General features: G+C 45.1%; 2 protein-coding genes across 7 annotated transcripts in view; one reads left to right on the forward strand and one right to left on the reverse strand.

The window, feature by feature from the left end:
* Positions 1-15244, reverse strand: part of pde6a (phosphodiesterase 6A, cGMP-specific, rod, alpha) — a 32398-nt gene extending 17154 nt beyond the window's left edge. Inside the window, exons 1-13 of one of the 2 annotated variants that reach the window (XM_063492577.1) lie at positions 15147-15244; positions 14486-14819; positions 14084-14225; positions 11700-11852; positions 8667-8756; positions 8386-8526; positions 7656-7730; positions 7214-7278; positions 6252-6318; positions 2130-2177; positions 1168-1317; positions 620-763; positions 92-157 (exon numbers count right to left, since the gene is read on the reverse strand). In XM_063492577.1, the coding sequence (XP_063348647.1) occupies positions 92-157; positions 620-763; positions 1168-1317; positions 2130-2177; positions 6252-6318; positions 7214-7278; positions 7656-7730; positions 8386-8526; positions 8667-8756; positions 11700-11852; positions 14084-14225; positions 14486-14814 (1470 nt within the window). In that variant the 5' untranslated portion in view covers positions 14815-14819; positions 15147-15244. Of the gene's footprint in view, positions 1-91; positions 158-619; positions 764-1167; positions 1318-2129; positions 2178-6251; positions 6319-7213; positions 7279-7655; positions 7731-8385; positions 8527-8666; positions 8757-11699; positions 11853-14083; positions 14226-14485; positions 14823-15146 lie in introns of both variants that reach the window. The other variant, XM_063492585.1, reaches the window with a different exon arrangement.
* A 108-nt stretch (positions 15245-15352) lies between these two features.
* Positions 15353-25557, forward strand: slc26a2 (solute carrier family 26 member 2). Of its 5 annotated transcripts, none has more exons than XM_063492595.1 (5): positions 15353-15826; positions 19285-19901; positions 19981-20271; positions 20554-21002; positions 21263-25557. In XM_063492595.1, the coding sequence occupies exons 1-5, from the start codon at positions 15634-15636 to the stop codon at positions 22068-22070; spliced, it is 2358 nt and encodes a 785-aa protein (XP_063348665.1). In that variant the 5' UTR covers positions 15353-15633; the 3' UTR covers positions 22071-25557. The 5 variants fall into 5 exon arrangements, with proteins under 5 accessions (XP_063348665.1, XP_063348690.1, XP_063348685.1 ...); XM_063492620.1 differs by having other exon boundaries at positions 15353-15830; positions 21263-25556; XM_063492615.1 differs by lacking the exon at positions 15353-15826 and adding an exon at positions 16752-16886 and having other exon boundaries at positions 21263-25556.
* Positions 25558-25764: the final 207 nt, after the last annotated feature.

A 25764-nucleotide genomic window follows, 5' to 3' on the forward strand; every position in this document is an offset into this window, starting at 1 on the left:
GAATGATAAAAATCATCAGAACAAACAGCTCCCTCCTCATCCTGCCCTGTTTTTCTTTTTGTGTGCTGATGGGAGCGTTTGGCATTTTTACCAGGATCTCCTGAAGCTCCTCCTCCTCGCACTCGTCCGGTTCCTTCCCCCACCTGTCTCTGGTGTTCTGCGGACAAACACACATCGTCAGCAGTCACCTTGGATAAAACGCTTTGGCATCCATCAACTGACACCTGATCTGAGGTCAGAGCAGGTTGTCTCTCTGACAAATCACCTCATAGAATACCTGACAGCTTATTCCAGCTTACAGATGATGCTCAGCTCCTGCTCCTGTCATCCACATCCACCAACAAAGCTTCAGAGAGACAGCTTTTAGCACAAATACTCAAACAATAAAAGGCAGACATAAAAGAGAGCGCTCCATTTCCATCTGATTAGAATCACATTTATCCAAAACAGTGCTGTCATTCAACGACTCTTCAAATCTTCCACTAAAGATGTTCACTTACTGAAAGTTTCATTAATCAGAGCAAAAGAGATTAGTTTTAGAGGCCATCCTCATCTCTGAGGCCCTCCTGCCTGAAACAGGAGGAACGAAACTTGAGTGTGGAGACACAGACTCACTCACCAGGACGTTTTGGATTTCATCTTTGCGACACTTGACGTGGTAGAGCACCATGTCCTGGTAGATGTCCTTCCTGTTCTCCAGTTTGTTCATCTTATCGTAGGTGTCGGTATTGAGCACCGACCAGCCCAGGAACTGAGTCAGAGACTGGGAGAGAAAACACTGGAGCTTCATTCACCTCACAATCGGCGTACAATTAAACAGTATGTGTTACTGCGATATAGTCTAGTGGGTAAAGGTTTGTTGTGTGTAGTCCTGTATATATCTGCAGCCTCAGTCAGCTTTATATGTACAGCACCTGGCACCACAGGGCGCTCCCTACTGTAGGGTACAGTTCATTTAGTGATAAAGCAATTCAGTGACAGGGCAACAATATTAAGAGCAGAGGTTTGTTGATGAGCTGAGGGTGTTTTGTGTTGCAGTGAGGTGGCCACAGAGACATCAGTAAAAGCCTCCAGGCCTGATTATAAATAATGCAGACACTCTGAATGGCCTGCAGTGTATTTATAGTAAACCAGTGACACACACACACACACACACACACAGTGTACCTCCATCAGGGTTTCATCCATCTCATCAAAAGGTTTCCCATCCTTCCTGTTATAGAACGTGGCCACACCCACAATCTCTTCCTTCTTGTTGACGATGGGCATGGACAGAACGTTCTTAACGGTCCAACCAGAGTCGTCCAGCGGCTCCGTCTGAACATGAAAACACCCTGAGTTTAATTAGTGATGACAGGACGGCCTGCGTGCCCACTCTGAGCCGGTTTTATAAAGGAAAGAGTTATTTATTTTCTGTAATAATCTTTTTGTCCTACAGAAATGCAATCAGACCATCTCAGAGTAACCATGTCAGGCAGTCTGCCTCCATCAGTCAGCAGACATCTGAGATGTTCAAATGACTGACTGCAGCTTTAAGCCAGTGTAACAGGCCCCACACTGTCAGCAGACCTGAAGCACGATCCGTGTGTAAGCTCGGACAACGGTACCCACCGCAGTAGAACGATTAGAATAAATGCACTCGGAGCTTAACAGCCCCCAGGAACATAATTTAAAGTAAGGAGAGCAGAGAATGTGGGAAATATCACCGATTTATATGTTCATGATTAGTCTCTGGTGTACTGTTATAGTACAGGACAGACCACTGTAGTGCTGAGGTAATTTTTTTTTTACATACTTTATTCCTACACGTCCTTCGAGCTGGCTCGCACAGTGCAATCAAATTCCAGCATCCTCTTTTACTCAGTCTGAACATCTGATTACAGATGACGAGCCAAAGCGCTCTCACTGAGCCCCCAAACAGGAAGCTGAAACCTACTTTGTCCTTACTGAAAGACTTCAAACTAGAAGGAAACATCATTATGGTCATGTTATAATCTAAGATAATGCTGTGGATGATCACTTTAGTCTGGAGTCAGTGATAACTGACAGCAGGTCAGTGCTGAAGTCGTTCAGTAACATCTTTGTGTTTTATGAAGCATCCCTGGAACGAAAGGTGGCGTACAGCTTACCTGAAAGCTGAAAAACTCGTCCTCAGCTGCATTCATTATGTTACAAATCTGTGGGAAAAGGAAGTAAAAAGATGAGCATGTGTTAGCACCAGACTTCTGAATCATCTGGAAGCTTCAGAAGAAGAAATATCGGTGAGAATGAGGAGAAATGAGCACAGGCTCTCAGCTTTTTCTCTCAATCATGGAAACGTGACTCTGCGGAGGAATAAAGTTTTCACCTTGTACATAAAGCAGAAGGGGAAATATGAAGCAGGAGAGATGATGTAGGCGTGACAGATGATGAGGAGCAAAGACGACGGGAGGACAGGACAGGAGGAGGACGGACGAGGAGGAGGAGGAGGGTTAGACAGACGAGCGGCGGCAGCGGGCTGGGTGGTTTGGGAAACACTTGCCGTGATTAATTACAACGGCTGCAGAAATTACAATTATACATCACAGCAGCGTGTGGCTGAGCACTTTTCATTTCCACAGCGGCGTGCACGCTGACAACTGTGTAATAACTCTGAAGGCACTTTGCTCATCGACCCACCCGCACACTGCAGCGAACATGGGTGGAAATCAGATTTTTAAAGGACACTGATCTAAAGTTTTCACCGTCTCCACATCAGTGACAATGATTTAAGACTTTATTGTTTCAGGAGTTATTAACGTGGTTCTGACCAAGACAGTAAAATTACAAGATGGACGTAATGTTAACGACCAGAGATGGGCAGTATTTGTACTTTACTTGTTACTTGAAAAAAGTAATCGGATTACAGTAACGCGGTGCAGGTGTGCCGCAGCGGATTCTTCCACTGACCACTGTGGCACACCTGCACCAGGGCAAACATCCGCCTGGCCCACTCCTGCTAAACAGGTGAAAATAGAGCAACAGGACCGCTGAGTCTTTGATTTTATTTATTTTCTGCTGTGTTTCACTTGCATTTATTTGAAAGAGTGAGTGTAAACACAAAAAACAATTTTATTTTATATGCTGGAATGTGCAGAACATAGGTTTAAATGTTAAACAAATTTCTTCCAGTCAGAGAATGTTGCATTTAATTAAATTTTTGCTTGATGCATAAAGTTAAAAGATTAAAAGTAATAAAACAAGTTTTAAAAAGAGAGTTTTCCATTTGATTACATTTTGTATGATGGATTATGAGGAAAAAGTAGAATTGGGCTGAAAGATCTATCGCTTTATTACCTATTCAGGTTGTAAATCATGTTTTTAAAAAGTAACTAAGTAACTAATTACTTTGGAAATAAGTAATCAGTAAAGTAACGGGATAACTTTTTGGGGGAAGAAATCAGTAATTAGTTACTGATTACTTTTTTCAAGTAGCTTGACCAACACTGTTAACGACCAACATCAGAGACAGTTTTTTTGTATTCAATACATTTCAATTCAGTCACCTTGGGGTGCTTTATGTGATAAAGACCCTACAATAATACAGAGAAAACCCAATAACCCATCATGACTCATTTGGCGATAGTGGGAAGGAAAAACTCCCCTTTAGAAGGAGGAAACCTCTGGCAGAACCGGGCTCCAAGTGGGACAGGAATAATAACTAAAAAATAACTAAGAAATGTCCTCAATCAGGAATGGCAAAAGACAGTCTGAGTTTGTGGGGAAGTGCGACTTTTCAAACACTGAATCTTTTCTTCAGCTCAAACAAGTTTTTACTGCCTTTAATTAAACCTTTAATGAGCTGAGCTGGCACCGTTTGTACTCATCCGGCTCTCTGAACACTCATTCACTCATTCTCACATTTGTGGCCTCCAGGGTGTCCAAGCTCAAAGGTCACGTGGTGTTCAACACCTCCAACCGTCATCACGTGTCCACATGACCTGACAAACTGTCCCAACTCATCGTGAGGCATGAATGCAAAAGCCTCAAATTTACAGTGGCTTGCAAAAGTATTCGGCCCCCTTGAACTTTTCCACATTTTGTGACATTACAGCCACAAACATGAATCAATTTTATTGGAATTCCACGTGAAAGACCAACACAAAGTGGTGTACATGTGAGAAGTGGAACGAAAATCATACATGATTCCAAACATTTTTTACAAATAAATAACTGAAAAGTAGGGTGTGCGTAATTATTCAGCCCCCTGAGTCAATACTTTGTAGAACCACCTTTTGCTGCAATTACAGCTGCCAGTCTTTTAGGGTATGTCTCTACCAGCTTTGCACATCTAGAGACTGAAATCCTTGCCCATTCTTCTTTGCAAAACAGCTCCAGCTCAGTCAGATTAGATGGACAGCGTTTGTGAACAGCAGTTTTCAGATCTTGCCACAGATTTTCGATTGGATTTAGATCTGGACTTTGACTGGGCCATTCTAACACATGGATATGTTTTGTTTTAAACCATTCCATTGTTGCCCTGGCTTTATGTTTAGGGTCGTTGTCCTGCTGGAAGGTGAACCTCCGCCCCAGTCTCAAGTCTTTTGCAGACTCCAAGAGGTTTTCTTCCAAGATTGCCCTGTATTTGGCTCCATCCATCTTCCCATCAACTCTGACCAGCTTCCCTGTCCCTGCTGAAGAGAAGCACCCCCAGAGCATGATGCTGCCACCACCATATTTGACAGTGGGGATGGTGTGTTCAGAGTGATGTGCAGTGTTAGTTTTCCGCCACACATAGCGTTTTGCATTTTGGCCAAAAAGTTCCATTTTGGTCTCATCTGACCAGAGCACCTTCTTCCACATGTTTGCTGTGTCCCCCACATGGCTTGTGGCAAACTGCAAACGGGACTTCTTATGGTTTTCTGTTAACAATGGCTTTCTTCTTGCCACTCTTCCATAAAGGCCAACTTTGTGCAGTGCAGGACTAATAGTTGTCCTATGGACAGATTCCCCCACCTGAGCTGTAGATCTCTGCAGCTCGTCCAGAGTCACCATGGGCCTCTTGGCTGCATTTCTGATCAGCGCTCTCCTTGTTCGGCCTGTGAGTTTAGGTGGACGGCCTTGTCTTGGTAGGTTTGCAGTTGTGCCATACTCCTTCCATTTCTGAATGATGGCTTGAACAGTGCTCCGTGGGATGTTCTAAGGCTTGGTAAATCTTTTTGTAGCCTAAGCCTGCTTTAAATTTCTCCATAACTTTATCCCTGACCTGTCTGGTGTGTTCTTTGGACTTCATGGTGTCGTTGTTCCCAATATTCTCTTAGACAACCTCTGAGGCCATCACAGGGCAGTTGTGGAGCTGTTTTGCAAAGAAGAATGGGCAAGAATTTCAGTCTCTAGATGTGCAAAGCTGGTAGAGACATACCCTAAAAGACTGGCAGCTGTAATTGCAGCAAAAGGTGGTTCTACAAAGTATTGACTCAGGGGGCTGAATAATTACGCACACCCTACTTTTCAGTTATTTATTTGTAAAAAATGTTTGGAATCATGTATGATTTTCGTTCCACTTCTCACGTGTACACCACTTTGTATTAGTCTTTCACGTGGAATTCCAATAAAATTGATTCATGTTTGTGGCTGTAATGTCACAAAATGTGGAAAAGTTCAAGGGGGCCGAATACTTTTGCAAGCCACTGTAAATATCAGCACAGTCCTTGCATATACGTGGTCCCCTCGAGGCCCTCTGGGAGCTGACATTTCTCACAAGAACCAAAGGAAGAAGGGCATGTTTGGTTTTTTTACACAGAAAAGCTGCTCAGGAATATTTTTATGCAGTAATATGACACAAACTTTACACATAAGTATTTCCAGAAATATTTAGATGGTTCACTTCAGGCTCCAGATCATTAACCTGTGTTTTTTCTAATGACCAGCAGGGGGCAGCAATTCAGGCTGCAAAAAATGGTCTATAAGAAGCTAAACGTGCTGCACTTACTTTACAGCTTTGGCAAACACTTTGCTGATCAGTGTATGGGCTCCATCCGTGTCTTACTTAAGAAGATCTGATGCTTACTTTGTAAACTGGAGTAAAATAGACAATAAAGTAGAAAAGCTTTAGGGTCGAGACGACAGTGACCTCACTTTCTCGGTCAGATCATCACTTCTGGTTTTAAAAGTATTAAAATGCTAACTTGGAACTTCTGAATAAGTTCTCGTGGGGTAAGAACAGCAGAAATGTTGAAAGTTGATTATCTTGTGACAGTTAATGTGAGCTTATATGAACAACAGATACTGACCAGCCCAGTTTCTGCTACATAGGTGGGTAAACCGCTGACCAGGGCCCAGTGATCTGCTGGAGGACTCCTGGAAATGAAGACATGCCACACAGAAGGTTAAACTCCCACAATCACCTTTAATAAAAGCTAACAAAGTGTAAATTTCAGTTGTAATACTCGGTTTACTGTATCAGTGTTAAGCAAATGTCATGTAAAACGAGCTCAGGTCAAATAATGCCTGTACAGCCTTCGGTTTGCACTGTGGTGAAGTTACTGTGAGCTGCATTGTTTGCACAACGGTTATTAATGTTTACAGAGCAGGGTGGGATCACGGAAATCACAGCCTCATATGGCTGAAGGGAAAATATATCAGTGACGCTGTGAGGCTTGGCTGTGAGGCTTCGCAGAGCTCCCGAATCTGGTTTTTACCCTCAGGTAAAATCTTTATTTTTCTCCCACATAGAACATTATTACTATTAAAATCAGCCTTCTCAAATGAATTCCTGCTTCATTTAATTTAGTGCGTTTAACTTCACTTGCTTTACATATTAACTTACTTGTATTGAGTCACCAGTGCTTGCTCAGAGGACCGCTGCTCATCCTTGTTTCATTTCATAATTCTGACTTGACTTTTATAAGTAAAGACAGACTCGCCAGGCTGTTCATGTTTATCATTATACTGTCGTCACTCTTCCACGTGTTGTGTTCAGATTGTGATTCCTGTGGATGTGTTTTTTAGGACACATCAGGATTCCAAATATTCACGTTTGAATTAAGCCACTCTTCCTTCAGTGCAGGGGTCACGTGATTGTGACCTTTGCACTGCTCTCATACACAACCATATCATCTATGTTAAGAGATCCCTGCATCCGTGCTCAGATTTCCTTCCTTGCAGACACATAAGTGTGACCCGACGTAATGCTAGTGGTCAAATCTCTGCAGCGGCACTAATATCTGCTAATGTCACATCTGCTGAGACTTACGGTATGACTTTGATGTCCTCTTTGCCATGGAGGATGTAGTCAATCACTTTGTAGAAGATGATTTCCTTGAGAGGTCAAATAAGATCACAGTTAGTTTGCTGAAACTCTCTGCACAGACTCAGGTGTGAAATCAGGTGTAAACTCCACACACAGATAAAAAAACAACAACAACACTTTAAAGCCCACTGTGTGTGAATCCTGATAAACTAGAGCCAGATAGGGGAACACGATTAGAGGAGAAAGACTTTGATAGGGCTGGAAGCATGATTTCACTCAGCGTGTATCACAGAAATGAGCTTCTGATTGGCCTGCTGATGGAGATACAGGAAGCTGGCACGTTTTAACCTGCTGGAGGTGCTACAGTCACTGTGATTGGAAGCACTGAGTAACAGATGAATGCCACATGGACTTGGATCTCAGAGTTTGGTCAGGACCTCCTCACCCTGCCATCAGGAGTTTTGGGTCCATCATAAGGAGGAACCTCTCCCATCAAAACGGGCCACAAGTCAAAGAACTCCTGCACACATAACAGAGACACAGAGAGAAAAAGACAGATTTAGAGGAGAGAAACATTAACGTTATTTGACATTATTCTGGGAAGATGTGGTGCTTTTGTTCAGTCTTCAGAACATGCCCAATTTCACAGATCACAGCGCAGCTTCTACTGCTATTTGTTATTAAGTGTGTTATTCATGAAATCCAGTATTGTAAGCAGACGGCCATCTGTACAGACACACAACATGTGTTTGTTCTCTGAGAGCAGGTGCTGGGAATCAACTGGCAGCTGCTTGTAATTAGGTGACAGCCACAGCCAGTAAGTAGTATTTATGGCATCGTGTTAGGTATTACAAATACATGGAGAAGCTAAGAAGATACTTTAAATATACTTTTGTCAGCAGAAGAAGAAATCAAGCAGATCAGATAAAGAAAGCCCAAGGAGTCTGAAAATATGCATTCCCAAAAGATGAAGATAAAAAACACAATGGATTCCATAAAAACAAAGACTGGATGGACGCAGCATAGAAACAGGGATGATACTCTTAAACATGTTGGTTCAGCAGGTCCTGGTCCTGAACCCAGACCATTCACATTACAAATAGCAGGTTGTTGGACAGCTTGCTAAAGATTTCTGGCTCCTCTGTGACTCTGGCTGTGAGTGTGTTGTTGCCTACCTTGGTCTTGGTCATGTCCAGCAAACCCACAGAGTAGCGGTCACAGTTGAGGAAAGCTCGGACTGTGTACAAGGCTTTGTGGAACTGCCTCTCGATGTCTGTCATCTCCTCAAACACCTTGCTGGCTGACCACAGCAACACCTGGACAGCAAAATCAAACGGAAACCTGAACCAAGGACAACCACACACTCATCTCTGCTGCTTCTCTGCCTTCTAATGTCTGGCGCTTTTTGTTGTTCATCACCACTAAAGAAAGTGGCTTTGCATAGATCTATCCTTACCTGTCCTCTCCTGGTCTCACAGTTGTGTAGGTAGCTCAGGTGGAAAACTCTCAGTACCAGGTTAGCAAAGTTCAGATATTTGTTCAGGGTCTGGGAGAGAGTAGAACGCGAGTGGTGAGCATTTTGAAATGCACGCTCTTACATTTCTTATTACGTCGGCAATCCTAAAAAAAACTCTCCTCCAGCTGATCATCTCAAGGAATTCATTTGCAGACTTGGAGCCTGTGTCCATGTTTTAATGAAGAGCTATAATAATCCTAACCCAGAACACACAGTTCTGATGAGTTGCTGTCAAGAAACTTGCAGAAACACCTCGTTTTTATCTTCAAATGCAATGTTTAAACGGTCCCTGTTAGTTATGACAAAAAGATGCCTCATTATGCCTCTCCTGACATGCATCATGTTTGGAGCAGCAAAAAACAAACCAAAATTAAGTGAAAATTGACTTAAGGATAAAAAAAAAAATCACAAAGACAAAGAATCGATCAACAAACGGATTTACTCTGCCTTACAGAAACCTGGTTACAGCTGATGATTGTTAGTTTAAATGAATCAACACCCCCGAGTAATAGTAACTATCAGAATCCTCGAAGGCCGAGAAGGAGGAGTGGCAGCAATCTTTCACTCCAGCTTATCAATCAACCAAAGACCCAGACAGACTTTTATTCATTTGAAAGCCTGATGCTTAGCCTCGTTCACACTAGCTGGAAAACTCAAAAAACAGTTTTATTTGTTGTTGTTTCTATTGTTTCTGTTTCTAATTTCTGCTTCTTTGACTTTTTATCTAAATGAAGTATATGCAAACCTTCGGTCCGACTTGGTCACCTTACAGACCTTACAGCTCTTCATGATTCAAAATTAGTCCTGAATGCTAACAAAACCAAAGTAATGTTGTTTTCCTACAAGTGAATCTCCGAACATTAACTCAGGAAAGTGATACCATAGCGCTTGTTGACTCATACAAATGTCTTGGTATTTGATAAGGATCTCAAATTACATACTTGATAAAAAACCTCAAATTTACTTTACAGTTTTTTTTATAGATTAAAATAGTGTTTCTCTATTGCAACTTGCGTTAAGCTTGTTTTTATCGCTGTTGGAGTAAGCGATGCCGTCTATCGATTTGCCTGTCCCACTACCTTAGCTCAATTAGACCCCATTACCGTGCTGCCTTAAGGTATATAACAGGCTCACACTTCATGACTCATCACTGCACTTTGTATAGCCTTGCTGGATTTACTTCACTCAATAATCGAATAATGAAGCATTAGTATGTTTTTATATACACAGCCATTCTAAGAAAATTGCCATCATATATCTACACCAAGTTCATTGCCCTCCAGAACACCTACAATCTCAGAGCCAGGAGCTGGCTGCAGTTTAAAGTAGCACTTGTGAGCACAGAGCCAGGAATGTCAAGTCTGTCTTATTTTGCCGTGTGGTCTTCGAATTATCTGCAGCTCAGGATGAGATTGGAATTTCTTATCGCTTTATCTAGTTTTAAACAAAAACTGACAGAGGTCCTAGTCACCAACTGTACCTGTAAAATTTAAATGGCTGGAATTTGAAACTGTTTTAAATGTTGTAATGAATTTGATATATTTTACTGCTTCATATTTAGTGGTCAATGTGATCATTTCATACATTGTTGCAGTTGTATATAAACTGGCTTGTTTTGCACTTTACACACTGCTGCTTCTTACTTTAGAAGCGATTCAGGGGAAGTGTGAACGCTCTTTCTTGATCTTGGTGTTGGTGGGTATGTTCGGGCCTTTCTGAGCTGAAAAATGTTCTAGTTCCAGCTCTCAGGTGAGAGTCGAGGATTAATCTTGTGGTTTCTGATCTGTGAGGCTCTGGTTTTGTTTTGCAGTGTTTTAGCTGAATGTGAGCGAGAGGCAGACGTCAGCAGGAAGACAGACACACAGGAAATGCTAAACTTGGGGAGTTATTCACATCAGCTTTACCTTCATTCACAACAGATGCAGTCTAAGTCCAGGTCACAAACCACACATCATTCATTCATACACCACCACAAAAACAGCCGCCTCATGAGCTTCCTGTCGCTTTATTATTCAGTCACACACAGTTTCTCAGTCTGTTGATGGTTTTCTGATAAATCTGCTGTGTCACAGTTAAACTACATGACGTATCGTTCACATCAGTGGCGCCACAAGAACATGATTAGATCCGAGTGGAGCGTGGTTTGGGATTAGGGGGATGCAGTCGGCTCAACAGCCACCGTGAATTGTTCCTGGCGTGTCTGAATGTGAGTCTGTGTGATCCAGAGTTTTGAATTTTCTAATTAGTTTTTATTTTTTCTTTCATTTTGACTTTTTGTTTTACTTCAGTTTAGAGTCAAGAATGAATGTTCTTGTGTCAGTTTAGTCTTTATCTGTCAGAGGCAGGGTTTATGAAAATCAGTGCCGCTGTTACAATATAAACACTTTTTGAAAACAGCGACTCTCTGTCTCGTACCAAAACTGAGCATATTAACTCTATAAGCTTATTTTCATTGTTTTTAGTTTTAGTGAACTATAATAAGTTTGGTCTCGAATGCTGCAGCTGACAATGTGATGTCTGATTGAGCCAATGGACAGTGAGGAGGACACATCATCAAAAGCAGGTGGAGTGTGTCCATCCAACAATAACCATACCTGATGGAGTCAGGACCTCTGGAGTTCATGTGAGTCAAAGTTTCATGTTTTTCTGGTCACGTCTGTAACATCTGTAACTTCGACTCCTCGTGTTTGTGATTGGTCTTAAATGAAGATCATTTTATTGGGGATTATTCTGGAGGTACGCTCCATAGTGTTCATTATCAGTTCTGTCTGGTTTGTTCCACATTAACACTCAGTCTAGTCCTGTTGCCAGGTTTTCTTTTAGTCCGGGTCTATCTGGCTCCAGGTCTGAGAAACTGACCCTATATGTTACTTGTTAAGACAAAAGGGGATGCAGCTACCTAAATATCACTGACAGCACGAGACAAAGCAGAAGAAGAAAGTCTGCTGAGGGACAGGCGCTGTTACAGGTTACCTCTTCATCCTTGGCAGTGAAGCACGGCCCATCCAGCTTGTTAACAGCCATCATGACAGCCACCATGTCTTTACCGTTCATGATCGGGACGGCGAGGACATTCTTCGTCACGTACTCGGTCAGCTCATCCACAAAGCTGCTGAAGTGTGTGCTCTAGGAGGAGAGAGAAGAGGCAGAGTGGATATTTCACTGTATCTAATTATCATTGCTTTCTCGCTGCACTTTTCAAAACTCCCAGAGCTGCTTTGATGAACGCTCTGATGATATCCATAAACGCTGTAAGCGAAGCCTCTCCGTTATCCTCAGATGCCACGCGCTCTCAGCTGCGCTCCATCTATGCTTCCTCCTGAGCAGCAGGGGTCATCAATTGTTCCTCTGGGGGTGTAACAGAGGAAAAGCAGCTCATTAGCTGCCAAGAAGGAACAAAGACCTGCACAGGGACCCATTTGGCTATGACGAGGTCTCGGTCTTTTTCTGGATGTTACCTGAGTGAGGCAGGAAAGGGATCAGAGCGCATGCAGACGTTTAAGAGGAAATATGGAGAAAGTTTGATACTTGTCTGCTTTCTGCTGAAAATACACTTGAAATCCACCCATCCATCTTCTAGAACAGTGGTGGTCAACTCCAGGCCTCGAGGGCCGGTGTCCTGCAGGTTTTAGATCTCACCCTGGGTCAGCACACCTGAATCAAACGATTAGTTCATCTGGAGAACTTCAAGACATGCTGAGGAGGTCATTTAGCCATTTAAATCAGCTGACATGTCTAAAACCTGCAGGACCCTAGAGGCCTGGAGTTGCCCACCCCTGCTCTCGAACAACCAAGTGCAGTAGGATATAAAATCAGGTATGACAGTTAAAACTGAATAGATGCTGAAGCTGAAAACTATGTGAAACCTTTCTTCTCCCCTAAAAACACAGCGTGGAGTTTTCTTATCCAGACACTTCCACCGCAAACTAAAACGTCTTCAGGTGCATTCGCTGTTTTGATTCTAAAAGAAGGGCACAGAAACCCTGCTGTGGCTGATCCTGGATCAGCTGCTTCATCTGCTGCCTGACAAACAAACCCACTGCACAGATAGGGCACTTTGCCAGCTCGTTATTAGGCGACCTTTGACCCTCTTAAGCTTGCAGAGCTCATCACCCTGCACATGGATCATTTACCCATTTTTAGATGGAGACACAGGATCGTTTATGCAGCTCTTACATGGTTGCTCTTCCAGTTCGGCTCTTCATTCCAGAGCATACACACCTGTACGTACAGCTCTGCAGGTGTGATAAAAGGTGTGCGATAGTGCTGAGTCTGTGGAAGCAGCGGCCTGTGTGACCTCTGCGACTAATCTGGGATCGCTCTTATTCAGGACAGATTAACCTGTTTATGTGGAGCCTGTCCACCTCCCTCCCTCACACACACTGATAAATAACAGGGTACCACTCTGAATGTAAATCGATTTATTCTCGGTCTCACTTTGAAGGAAGAAGATGATGATGAGGGTGAATCGAGAGTCTTGCCTGATTGGCTGACCTGCAGTTAACTGGGTCAGGATGGAACCAGGGAACTGAGGCTCTGATTGTTCCCGTCACACTGCCATGTGTTTGTGTGAAGCTGAACACCGTTTCACAATCAAGAGCCAACAGGCTGCTGGGAGCACAACTGCTGCAAATAAACCAGGCACAATGAGCTTGAGCCCGCTTTGTTCCTCCGTCAGCAGCACAGCCTTCTAAAGGTCAGTGAAAGGATGCGGTGGAAGTGATACAGAGGAGCGCCTGTGTAATGTGGGCCGCTGCCTTATGTGGCGTGAATGTCTCAAAAAGAGCTGCCACAGGTGCAAGCGGGTAGACCTGCAGGAGCATGATGCGGACACGAGAAAATGCTGGCCAGCTATTTTTAAATGTCAGAGGTATTGGCTGTAATGAGATTGAGAGGAATTAGCAGCATAAACAGCATGGAGTCATGTCACCCTCTGGTGGACACACTGAAGCCGAGCGGCTCTGACAGAAAATGAAACGAGTCATAAAAGCATCAGAAACACAGATGACTGCAAACATTCAGGGAACCTTGAGGTTCCTGTCTGTGCTACTGGATGTCCACGCTGTAGTTTGCTGCTAAATTAACTGCTATTACTACAAATAACTGGAGTCATAACTGCATTAATTCCCTCTGTTTAAACCAGTCGTGAGTTCTTTTACATGCTTTCATAAAGTGAACGTGTATCTGAGAGGATTTCATCTTAGCTAAACAGCCACGTGCTGCTTTTAGACTCTAGATGTTTTTGGGGTCTTTACTTCATATGTGATGGCACATAGATGAAGGTTTCCAATCAATCAATCAATCCCCCATAAAGAGTACTTGGGTGGTGGTGGGGGGGGGGGGGGGGGGGTTGTTACCTGTGACACATCAGAAACGTTGACCATCTTCTTGCTGGTGGCCACGTGGCCCACGATGCCCATATCCAGCGGGTACACGATTTCACTGTCGGGTTGCACGAGGCACTCGTCAAAAATGGCGTCTTTATGAACGTTGAACAACCTGAAGGTAAATATGGAGACAGAAACGTGACACAGGGGTGATCAAGCCCTCTCTGACCTCACTAAGTGCTGGAAAGAAGCAAATCCCAGCGTGCTCCGTCACTGGTTCCTGAGGAGGAAGCATGACCTCAGAGATAATAAACGTGTCCAAGCTTCATGCTTACATTTAAAATCTTTCAATTGCCCCAGGGGGACAAATAAAGCTATCAGCATCGCTGCTACCTGCACTGCTTTCAGACACTGAACTGGGTCTGCAGTCACCTGGTGGCGAGCTCAGCGACGCCGTTCCTCTGCCGGTACATAAAGAGACTCAAGCGATCCGCCCGCAGCATGAAGCTGAGGTGCTTCATCAGCCTGAAAACGGACTTCTCCATGTTCAGGTTATCCTGGATGTCACGCACCAGGTCGATGAGGATCTCGCTCTCATCCACCATCGTCAGCTCGTGAAACGTGCTAATGTTTACTGCCGTCTTGCGGTTGGGATCCAGCAAGTCCGAGATGATCTTAGGCCGGAAGTTCATGTCGAAGTACTGCTTGGCAAACTGCGGGTTGGCATCGAGGAACTGCTCTGCTGCTGCTGCATCCACCATGATTACTGCTGACAGGGGGCAAAGCTGATTGGAGGAGAGCTTCCACGAAAGACAACAAGTAGCAGATGAGTTTAATACTGAGAGAAATATCATTTCGTGCAGAAGAAGAAGAAGAGAAACAGGATTTGTTTCTGGGCTGAAGCCAAAACAACGAGCTAAAAGATGCTGAAGGGCCTTTGTCTTTTCTCAGCATTTTACTCTCAGATATGATAAGAATACAGAATGTGGTGTGAAAAGCTGGCATCACCATCCCTGCTCTGCACATACTTTTATCAATCAAACCATAAAATAACATAACAATGTAACAGTTAGCAAGAATAAGGCGGCTGTACCTGTGAAAGTCCTCCTGCTGTCTCCGGCTAATCCGTCTGTGCTGCAGATGTCTGAGAGGAGAGAAAGGATTACAGGGATGGTTTTAAATGGTCATGTGTGGACATAAGCCTGTGTCCAATTACATCTTGGGGATTATATGCCTTCCAGTGTTCAACTTCTTTCTGTGTCTCAGCAAAACTCTGCTAACACTCGCTGATCTTCTTCAGGACCAGGAAAATTAATATTTCTCCAGTTTTCTGTTTACTGGACGGTTTTTGGCTCATGCATCCAACCAAAGGCCTCATAAGACACTTCATGAGCAGCCACACGCATGTTTAAACTACCACTCGGCATCGACTGACCAACGCACATCATTTCAGAATAACTTTGTGAGGTTCAGTTTTCAGTTTGAGCCTTGAAGGGCTGAATGTTCTCAAGTATTTTAGTGGAAAAAAAACTCTCAATCGTCTCTTTCAGTGTAACCACATTCCTCTGAAACACACTCAGATGTCAGTGTGTCTCAGCATAAAGAAGCAGTGTACGTATGACCCAACACACCAGCAGCACACGTGCTGTGCCGGCACACGGAGTCCTCGGTGTGCTGGTTGGTGTGTCACTTGTAGAGAGCGTGGGCCTCTGCAGGACAGTTTAAGGTTAATGGGGACGCGAGACCAGCGAAGACAGGCCGGACACAAGCTATGTGAGTAAGTCTGAGCATGCTCAGATACACAGATCATATGACCCGTGTGACATGCAGTGAATGGAAAAGCTGGACAGTCAGGTACATGTCTGTCTTTCCATTTCTCTGATTTCTTATCAAATGTTCAAATTCACACTCGGTGTGCTGGAATGGAGAAACAGGTCCCTGAATCACCTGCGTGTACTGCAGGGCATGTACTGCAGGGCGTGTATGCACGCGTGTCACTCGTTCTGTCTGAGAACACGTCAGCGAGCTGACGGCGGAGGTGTGAGCTCGCTGAGTGCTTTGTGTTGGGTATCATGTTTCCTCTCTGACCTCTGACTCTGAGGTGAGAATTTTGGGGGACATCATTTGTCCCCCCAAATTCTGCAGCTTTCACAGACAGCGAGTTTGAACTCTGAGTCTGCTTTAACTTTGCGATGCCCACCCGGTGTGGTGACGACACAACCCCTGTCAGCCTTACACAACTGAGGACAAAATGAAACGAAGAGCTGAACCAGGTTTGCTGTGAGTACAGTCACGACTGACAGACATCCCTGTGTTTGTAATAAAAGCATCCAGCTCTTCTGGCCTGACGACTTTTGGTTGATATTTTTCACTTATCCTTGGACTACAGGCGATTAGCGCATGCCTCACACCCACAGACTGTAAATAACAACGCAAACTTCTTGAACTCATGCCAGATCAAATAGCTGTAAGAACCTGTAACAAGAGCTGTACTGCCCATCCCCACTTCTAGCGGGTCGAACCTGAGATTCTGCCGTGTTTGAACCCAGGAGGACACGACTGTAAGAAAGAGGAACAAATTTTTAGGAGCTTCAGTTCACAGACCAACGAGACAAACGAGGTGGATCAGAATACTTTAATAATGCCAAAGGACATTCATTTGTCATTATTACGTAACAAAAAAAAAAAAAAAAAAACTTCCACTAGAAAACAGGGAAAAGGGGCGGAGTCTAGTGATGTGTCAGAACAGTAGGAACCTGTAGATGAGTGCAGGTGAAGAGGCACAAACATCATTTCTACATGTTTCTGTAGGAGTGAAGAACATCCACACACGGTAAGTGTTTCCAGGGTTCATCGTCCTGCTGGAGCTCCATCTCAGCCTTTGGTCGCTGACAGTTCACCTGGCCGTGCTTCACCAGTATCCTGGCGCGCACACAGGTGTGAGTTTTGACCGTTTCTTTAAGAAAAGGTGAAGCTATTAGATCTGCTGCCCCCTCCTGATCGGGTCTCGGGACAGTCAGGCTCATCAGTAACTTTGCGCATGTACGCAGCTCGTGTGACGTAACACGCTCCGTTCCACGCCATCACGCACGGAGTTGCGACGGGGCGGAAAACAGATGCGCGGCGGGATCGGAGCGGACTGTGAGCGGCAGGGACGGCTCATATGGACTCGGTACCGGCACCGGGATCCAGCTCAGGTGAGTCCCCGCGCGCGTGAACGCCGCCTTGCTCCCGGTGTGCCGCGGGTTCGCGTGCGTGCGGCGGCTCGCGCTCAGGTTTGTTCCTGTCCACGTTTACACTGTTTACAAAGGAGCCATTCACGCCGGCTCACCTGAGCCCCCACAGGAAGTGACGAGCCTTTGAAAACGGCGTCCATGTTTCACCGCGACGCTCAGTAACGTTCTGCTCATCACACAAAACAGCGCGCCGCCGTACTTCGTGACGTCACCGCAGTAGTCCGCTTGTGCCACGCTGTCACTCACACCGGCTGTCCAGGTGAGGCTGAGGCACGCGTGCACCTGGATCAGTCAGCGCAGGGAACACCGAGACCCTCCGTGCCTGCGCATGCACACCGGCAGAGTGCACCACCTGTAACTCGATTACCACGTCACACCGTCAGATTCCGCTGCTGCTCACGGAGGGTGGAGGTGTTCAAAAGGCCTTCATCATGATGATGGTGGTGTTTCTGTGTTTGTGTGAGTGAGTGAGAGAGAGAGGGAGAGAGTGTGAGAAGGAGTGTACTACGTTTACAAATCTTTGTGGGGACCAACATCCTGGGGACAAAGTGTCCGTCTCACGAGTTTGAAGGTGTTTTTGACACTCAACATGTGGTTTTAGTGTCATTGCTACAGTTGTTGTTACGGTTATAGTTAGGTTAAGACTCAGGGTTAGGGTTCATTTTTGATGGTTAGAGTAAGCGGCTGGGGAAAGCATTATGTCAACTAGATGTCCCCGCAAAGATACGAAAACACGAATGTGTGTGTGTGAGAGCGAGAGTGAGCATGTGTGTGGTGGGAAGGGGGGGTAATTTCAGAGTTACCTCCATCATCACCAGTCAGAGGGCGATGGTTAATCATCGTGGTTCAATAATGTCACAAGATAACGATAACATTAAAAATAAAAGACAGATAACGATAAAAAAAGAGTTAACCATTAAAAATAAAAGGGAGATAACGACTTAAAAAAAGAGAGATAACGACTTAAAAAAAGAGAGATAACGACTTAAAAAAAGAGAGATAGCGAATAAAAAAAAGAGACATAACGACTAAAAAAATTAAAGGGCGAGATAACGACTAAAAAAATAATGATAGAAAAGAGCTAATGGTGAGAAATAAAAGAGAGATAATGATTAAAAGTAAAAGGGAGATAACGATTATAAAAATAAAAGAGAGATAACGCTAAATTCAGAGCAGCAGTGTCTGTAACATGCAGGAGGAATGTCGGATGGAACAGCCGCCATCGCTGCTGCTGTTTTCTCAGACTTTGGTAATCACTCCACTCTCTGGGTTTGGGTGGTGACCCTAAACTCTGCAGCTTTTACTTGGAGCTGTTGACCCGTTGACCAGAGGCAGGTGTATTGGGGCGTGGTGTTCAGCTTGAAGACGGGCTGCGACTCACGGGGACTGAAGAAGCAGAAGTGTTTTATCTGTGCTGTGATGCAACATCAGAGGCAGGAAATCAACAGAAAGTCATAAACACGCACACACTGAGCTGATCTCAGTAACCTCTGACCTCACAGCTGGAACTGTGACCACATTCAGCACACACACATTATTAGAATGAGACATACTCTTGGGTAAAGGTACCGGTCGTATTTCAGGGATGTTGAAGTGTGCTTACACGGTGGGCCGGACCGGTGAAGCGGTCCTTCCTGCCTCAGTAATGACTGCACGTCTCATCCCTGAAGCTTTCTTTTGGTAGCTCATTCGCCAAACTGTCCTAGATTATGCCTAAGGTTTCAATAAATCAGAAAATCTTTACCTATAACTAGCTGGCGGTGCTAGGGGCATGCTCTCTTTACACAGAATGCATCTTTAAATCCTTGATGCTGGTTTCACCAACTGGTATTACAGGAAAGTGCAGTCCAGCGTTCGGCTAACGTCAGCGGCTCAGAGCTCCTATGGCTTTTTAACAAGTCCATCAAATTCCCCGACCGCTTCGGGGGCTGTTACAGTCAGTGGTTTGAGGTGAAGCTGAGAAGAATAATGACTTTTTTCTCCACCTGAACACAGATAAAGGCTCAGCCATGCTTCACGGGGAGGACAGCTGTGCGGCAGTAGAAGATGGTGGTGAGGAGGACCAGCACCGGCCTCTTATCCTGGAAAGAATTGAGAAGGAAACGGGAAGAACCTGGAGAACGGTTTTGTCTCAGCGGCTCAGGAAGCACTGCTCCTGCACGCCAGAGAAGGCCAAATCCAGAATCCTCAGCTTCTTCCCGGTTCTCCAGTGGCTGCCACGCTACAAGCTCAGGGACTGGATCCTGGGGGATGCTATGTCAGGAGTGATTGTTGGAATCCTATTGGTTCCCCAGTCCATAGCCTACTCCTTATTGGCCAACCAGGATCCCATATACGGCCTGTACACGTCTTTCTTCGCTTCCATCATCTACGCCCTCCTGGGCACTTCCAGGCACATCTCGGTGGGGATTTTCGGAGTGCTCTGTCTGCTCATTGGCCAGGTGGTGGACAGGGAGTTGGCCCTGGCGGGATACCTCCCAGAGAGCAGCCTGAGTGGGAATGACAGCAGTGTCCCGTTGGCCGGGAATGACAGTGGCGTGGTGGGATGTGACCGGAGCTGCTATGCGATTGCCGTGGGGACCACAGTTACCTTTACTGCCGGGATTTACCAGGTAAGTGTGCAGGGGCACATGTGGGCTTTAATGACTGAGCATAGAACCACACTACCTTACTTCTTCTCATCTCTTTCAGGTGCTAATGGGCATTCTGCAGGTGGGCTTTGTGTCCGTCTACCTGTCGGACTCCCTCCTCAGCGGCTTTGCTACAGGAGCCTCCTTGACCATCCTGACGTCTCAGATCAAGTACCTGCTGGGCCTGAAGATCCCCCGTCCTCAGGGCTGGTTCACTATTTTTAAGACGTGGTACGGCCTGCTGAGCAACCTCGGGAACACCAACGTGTGTGACCTCATCACCAGTCTGGTGTGTTTGGCAGTACTCATACCTACGAAGGAGCTCAATGACCGCTTCAAGTCCAAGCTGAAGGTAAAAGTGTGGCGATGTAACACTCCAGTAAAACTAAAATTAAACCTCCTTTTGGCATCATCGGCCCTAAGGATGCTGTTGGTGGCTCACCTGGTCATTTTGTAAAATAAACTCATCTGTTGGTTTGTTTCCTTAAAGAACACATTTTCCTTTGTAAATTTATTATTTATTTATTATTATTTGTATAATTTTCCTTATTATACAAATATTCAATTTATGAAAACAAAAAGCACCCTGTTTCTACCTGTGTGGTTTACTCTGTCCTCACCTGTCCTTCTCTAGGCTCCGATCCCATTCGAGCTCTTTGTGGTGATAATTGCCACACTCGCATCTCACTTTGGCCATTTCAACACCGAATACGGGTCGGGCGTGGCTGGGGCCATCCCCACAGGCTTCCTCCCTCCTCAAATACCCATGTGGTCTCTGATCCCCAATGTGGCCGTCGACGCCTTCTCCATTGCCATCGTGGGATTCGCCATCACCATCTCACTGTCGGAGATGTTCGCCAAGAAGCACGGCTACACGGTGGATGCCAACCAGGAGATGTATGCCATTGGGTTCTGCAATATCCTGCCGTCGTTCTTCCACTGCTTCACCACCAGCGCCGCGCTGACCAAAACCCTCGTCAAGGAGTCGACCGGGTGCCAGACGCAGCTGTCGGGACTGATCAGTGCTCTCCTCCTGCTGCTGGTGCTTCTGGTGATCGCGCCGCTCTTCTATTCCCTCCAGAAGTAAGAAAAGCAGGACGTCAGTCTAACCTCTAAATGATTGCTAACTAGTCTTCTTGCAGAGTGACCTCCTGATGAGGTCGTTCGAGTTTCGATCTTAAGTTTTAATTGGAACAGCTTTTATGACTTGTGCCGTCTTTGCCCCATCACTCCTTCAGCTCTTCCATGCTGAGGACGTTGATGCAGGTAGAGGCCACAGCTTTGTGTAAGCTTCTGATAGGCTGTGGTGATCCTCACCTCTCTCCTCTCCTGTTTCTGCTCAGGTGTGTTCTTGCCGCCATCATCGTGGTGAACCTCCGTGGCGCTCTTCGAAAGTTCACCGAGATTCCCCGCATGTGGCGTGCCAACCGCATTGACGCCTTCATCTGGCTGATCACCATGGCAACCTCAGCGCTGGTCAACACGGAGCTGGGGCTTCTTGTGGGGGTTTTGGTGTCGGCTTTCTGCGTCCTGGGCAGAACTCAGCGGGTCCAGGTCCTGGAGCTCGGCCGGGCTATGACCAGGGAGCATTACGAAGATCTGGCGTCCTACAAAGGCCTCCAAACGCACCCTGATGTGGCCATCTTTAGATACGAAGCGCCAATCTACTACGCCAACCAGAGCCTGTTTAAAAAGTCTCTGTACAGGTGTGTAGGACTTGACCCTGTGAAGGAGAAGAGCCGCCGTGTCAAGTTCCAGAACAGCAAACCGCAGGAAGAGGCCGCCGGAGTCCCAACTAGCAAAACGGACGAGAAAGAGGCCGAAGCTCCTGCAGCCGTCACCCTGATGATGGACACAGCCTCCCGTTACTTACGCAGGATAGTGATCGACTGCAGCGCTGTCTTGTTCCTGGACACTGCCGGAGTGAATGCTCTAAAGGAGGTCCGCAAGGATTACGGAGAGCTGGGGGTGGCGGTGGAGTTGGCTCAGTGTAAGACCTCCGTGCTGGACACGCTGGATCGAGGAGGATACTACAGCAACCAAAAAGGAGGCGACGCAGGAGAGAACCACACGATCTTCTTCACTATCGAAGACGCCGTCCGCCACGTCGAAAGCCGCAGCACTCCTAATGGAGACTATGATAAGTCCTAAAGAGACAACAGGTCTATATTTACATGTCTGCAGCGTGTGGCTGCACAGATGTGCCTTTGTAACAGTTTTCTGAAGTCCTACCTTCACCTCAGGTTTCTGCATCCAGACAGGTGATGAATCACCACAGTGTGAACGTCCATGTACCAATAACTCACCTGTGGACTGTATAAGAAGAACCAGCCACCCACAAGGAAAAAATACCCCGACCCTACCTGACAGCTCGAGTCTGTGTCTAAGGCAGACTCAGCAAGTTTACATCTGCATAGTACAAGTGCTGCACAGTATAAAATATGTGTTTTATACTGCACCGCGGGAAATATGTGTTTCATAATGCACAGTACTGCACAGTGAGTACAAGTACTGCACAGTGTGAAGTGTTTCCAACTGCACAGTACAAGTACTACACAGTGTGTACAAGTCCTGCACAGTGTGAAATATGTTTCATAATGCAGAGTACAAGTACTGCACTCTGTGTACAAGTACTGTACAGTGTGAAATATGTGTTTCATAATGCACAGTACTGCAATGTTTACAGCACAATGTGATATATGTGTTTTATACTGCACAGTACAAGTACTGCACTCTGTGTACAAGTACTGTACAGTGTGAAATATGTGTTTCGTACTGCACAGTGTGACACTGGTCATGCCCTAGTGTTGTTTATAGAAACCAGAGCCGTATTCGAACTTAATTTTTAGATACTGAGTCGGAACGATGCACGTGCACACGCCGAATGAGCGATGCGTGTGCACACGCACACGTTCAGGATGACGACTGGGGTTAGGATTTAAAACAGGTGTAAATCATTTAGTGTTTTTTTTGTTTTGTTTGTTTGTTTGTTTGTTTTTTTGTAAGGTCTAAACTGGATTTTTTGCCACAATCAAAAACGATCGTAACCGTCTGCTGTTTGGTGTTTGGGTCCATCAGTCCAATCATGACTGACGCCTCAGGGCAGGAAGTTTAAAACACGTGTAGAAAAAAGCAGCAGCTCTGCTGCTCTGAGGAGAGACCTCAGAGGTATCTAAATGAGTTCCTGCTTTAGATTTTTAGATCAGAGCCCTGCTGGATAAAAACATACATTCTTCATACGTGCTTAATAAGAAGCAGCCACCCTGTGCCTGAACGTGAATGTACGTGCAATGACCCGAGGAAGCATTTGTCTGTTAGCACTGATCACAGGTGTATGCATGTGTTTCCAGATCCTCTGACAGACGAATATTCCTCTGGTGAGGATGAGAGACTCTTCCTGTTTAACTGTTAGCCGCAGTCACATGACCTTGGTCTGTGCCTTCTTTCTGTGAGTTGGGTAATGAATAAGGCAAAGTTCAAGTTGAAGAAAAACAAAAGTGCAGTGTGAGATTTCGAGGTTGCTGTGATGTTGATTCGTGGGGGTCAGAGATCATGGGTTGTGCCTTAGTTATCCTGACCTCTGTGACCCCCCCCCCACCCCACCCACACACATTATGGACATAGCCTCCCGTTACTTACGCAGGGTAGTGATCAACTGCAGCGCTATCTTGTTCCTTGACACTGCCGGAGTGAATGCTCTAAAGGAGGTCCGCAAGGATTACGGAGAGCTGGGGGTGGCGGTGGAGTTGGCTCAGTGTAAGACCTCCGTGCTGGACACGCTGGATCGAGGAGGATACTACAGCAACCAAAAAGGAGGCGACGCAGGAGAGAACCACACGATCTTCTTCACTATTGAATACACACACACACACACACACACACACACACACACACACACACACACACACACACACACACACACACACACACACACACACACACAGACAGCAGAGAGGGGTTTTGATGTGCTTTCTGTAGCTTTAATGAAACCTGCCTCAATAAACTTGGTAGCATTATTATTCATAGAGCACTTAATTATTAGAAAGGCTGAAGTTAGTTCTTAAGCAGATGTATTCTACAGTTTTTTATTATGAGAAAATTTTGTATGTATACGTGTTTCCGAGTATGTGCCTAAAGCTTATGCACTAAAATTTTGTATATGAGTTTTACTGTAAAGCAGTACAATCCTGACAGCAGTTTTACTCTTTGCACTTTTCAAAGCTGTTTTATTATCTTAAATATCCAAACGGTCCATCCTGGACGCCGCCACGGCCCCCACGCTCCATCCTGCTTCCATGTCAAAGGGTTTAATCATGATAATCGGATAATTGAGCGGCTTATCTCAGCTGAGACCAAAAACGTTTTTTTTGCTCTTGACCTTTGAACCCTGCTTTGTTTAATGTGTGTTCACAGCACCAACGTTAAGTTTTAATGCTTGAACCTTTTAACTAGCTGATCAGGGTAAGAACAGAAGTTTGTTCTCAATGCAAAAGTGTTGCTGAAATGGAGCGTGCTTATATGCAGTGATGGACGATTTTAAACTGGGAAAATCTTTGTAGAGTTGTTTTTATACTGGGTGTATGTGACAGGACGTGGCGTTTCCAGCCTCTGTCCTTGCTGATTTAAAGCAGTAGTGGTATATATTTTATAGCTGTTTTTACAGAGAAAATCAAAAAGAATTATGGATTAGTTTTGCTGCAGAGTTGTAGAAGTTGATCACACAGCCGTTGATGGAGGTGAATACGCTCGGTGACGTGAGAGTTTCATGTCATTCTCCCTCAATGCTCGCCCGAGCAGCTAAACACACACGCGGTGCTTTTAGAGAACAAAGTCCTCGCTTATGTATCTAAATGTTAAACAGAAAAACATGACGTAAGCTCCCATTTATTCCAATCAGCTTATTTAAATTTATTGTGTATCCTGGTATCAGAATGAAGCGGTGTTTTACTGGAAAATAAAATCCTGTCTGATTCCTCTCGTTTTTCTTCATTACTGCATTTACATAGCCAGCTCTTATTCTCTAACAGTGGTTTCCAAAGTGGGGGACGCGGTATGAATAGCAAAAAAAAAAAAAATGCTTGGACACTGCTAGCATAATGGACAGGCTTTTTGACGGGGCTTCTACAAAAACGCAAAGCAGAAGATGAATCATCGCCAAATATGGTTCCAAGCCAAAGACTAAAAGGGGTGGGTGGGTTTATTGTAAAAACAAAGGGTGACCTAGCGAAAAAAGGTGATTTAAACTGAGCTGCTTTCTGTGTGAAGATTTCCTTCATTAAACCAAAGTTGATGCACTCGATGAGTCCAGATGCAAAAACAGAAGACCTGCAGTATAAAAAGCAGTTTTAAAGTGGAGGGAATCTAAAGAGAGACTCGTTTGGTCTGTGGGGAGTTTCATGGTACCGAACAATGATTGTAGAAAAGATGGACGATGCCACAGCACTTCCTCCCATTGTACAAAAATAAAGCCAAAATACCCCGCTTGTGGGAGCTGCCATGTTGCGCTTTTGGAGTTGGAGTCTGGCCGGTAGAGACTTGAAGTGAAACGTCTGTGTGACGCTCCCGCCCACACACCCGCTGGACGTGACCGCAAACACGCCTATGGGCTCAAATTGTGGTCATAAATATTTTGTACTTGTAAATCAGGATTTGTATGTGTAAAAAGAATTTGTGTGTGTGTAACAAAGATTTTTGTGTGGACATAGCCAAAAAATATGTGTAAAACTCTGCACTCAAGTTTCAACTTACAAGTACGAATTTTGACCCCATTTTTCTTCCTTTCAGCTGATTGGTCAATGTCATGTCAATCACAAATTGATCTATCCAATCAGAGAACAGATGGGTT

This window comes from Pelmatolapia mariae, linkage group LG2 (assembly GCF_036321145.2).
Source record: "Pelmatolapia mariae isolate MD_Pm_ZW linkage group LG2, Pm_UMD_F_2, whole genome shotgun sequence".
NCBI lineage: Eukaryota > Metazoa > Chordata > Actinopteri > Cichliformes > Cichlidae > Pelmatolapia > Pelmatolapia mariae.

What these genes read in the sequence shown, in the direction of transcription:
- slc26a2 (XM_063492595.1), top strand. Translation starts at nt 15,634, where the DNA reads ATGTCAGTGTGTCTCAGCATAAAGAAGCAGTGTACGTATGACCCAACA. An exon ending in TTACTGCCGGGATTTACCAG is followed by an intron (nt 19,902 to 19,980) that starts GTAAGTGTGCAG and finishes CATCTCTTTCAG; the next exon opens with GTGCTAATGGGCATTCTGCA. An exon ending in GCTTCAAGTCCAAGCTGAAG is followed by an intron (nt 20,272 to 20,553) that starts GTAAAAGTGTGG and finishes GTCCTTCTCTAG; the next exon opens with GCTCCGATCCCATTCGAGCT.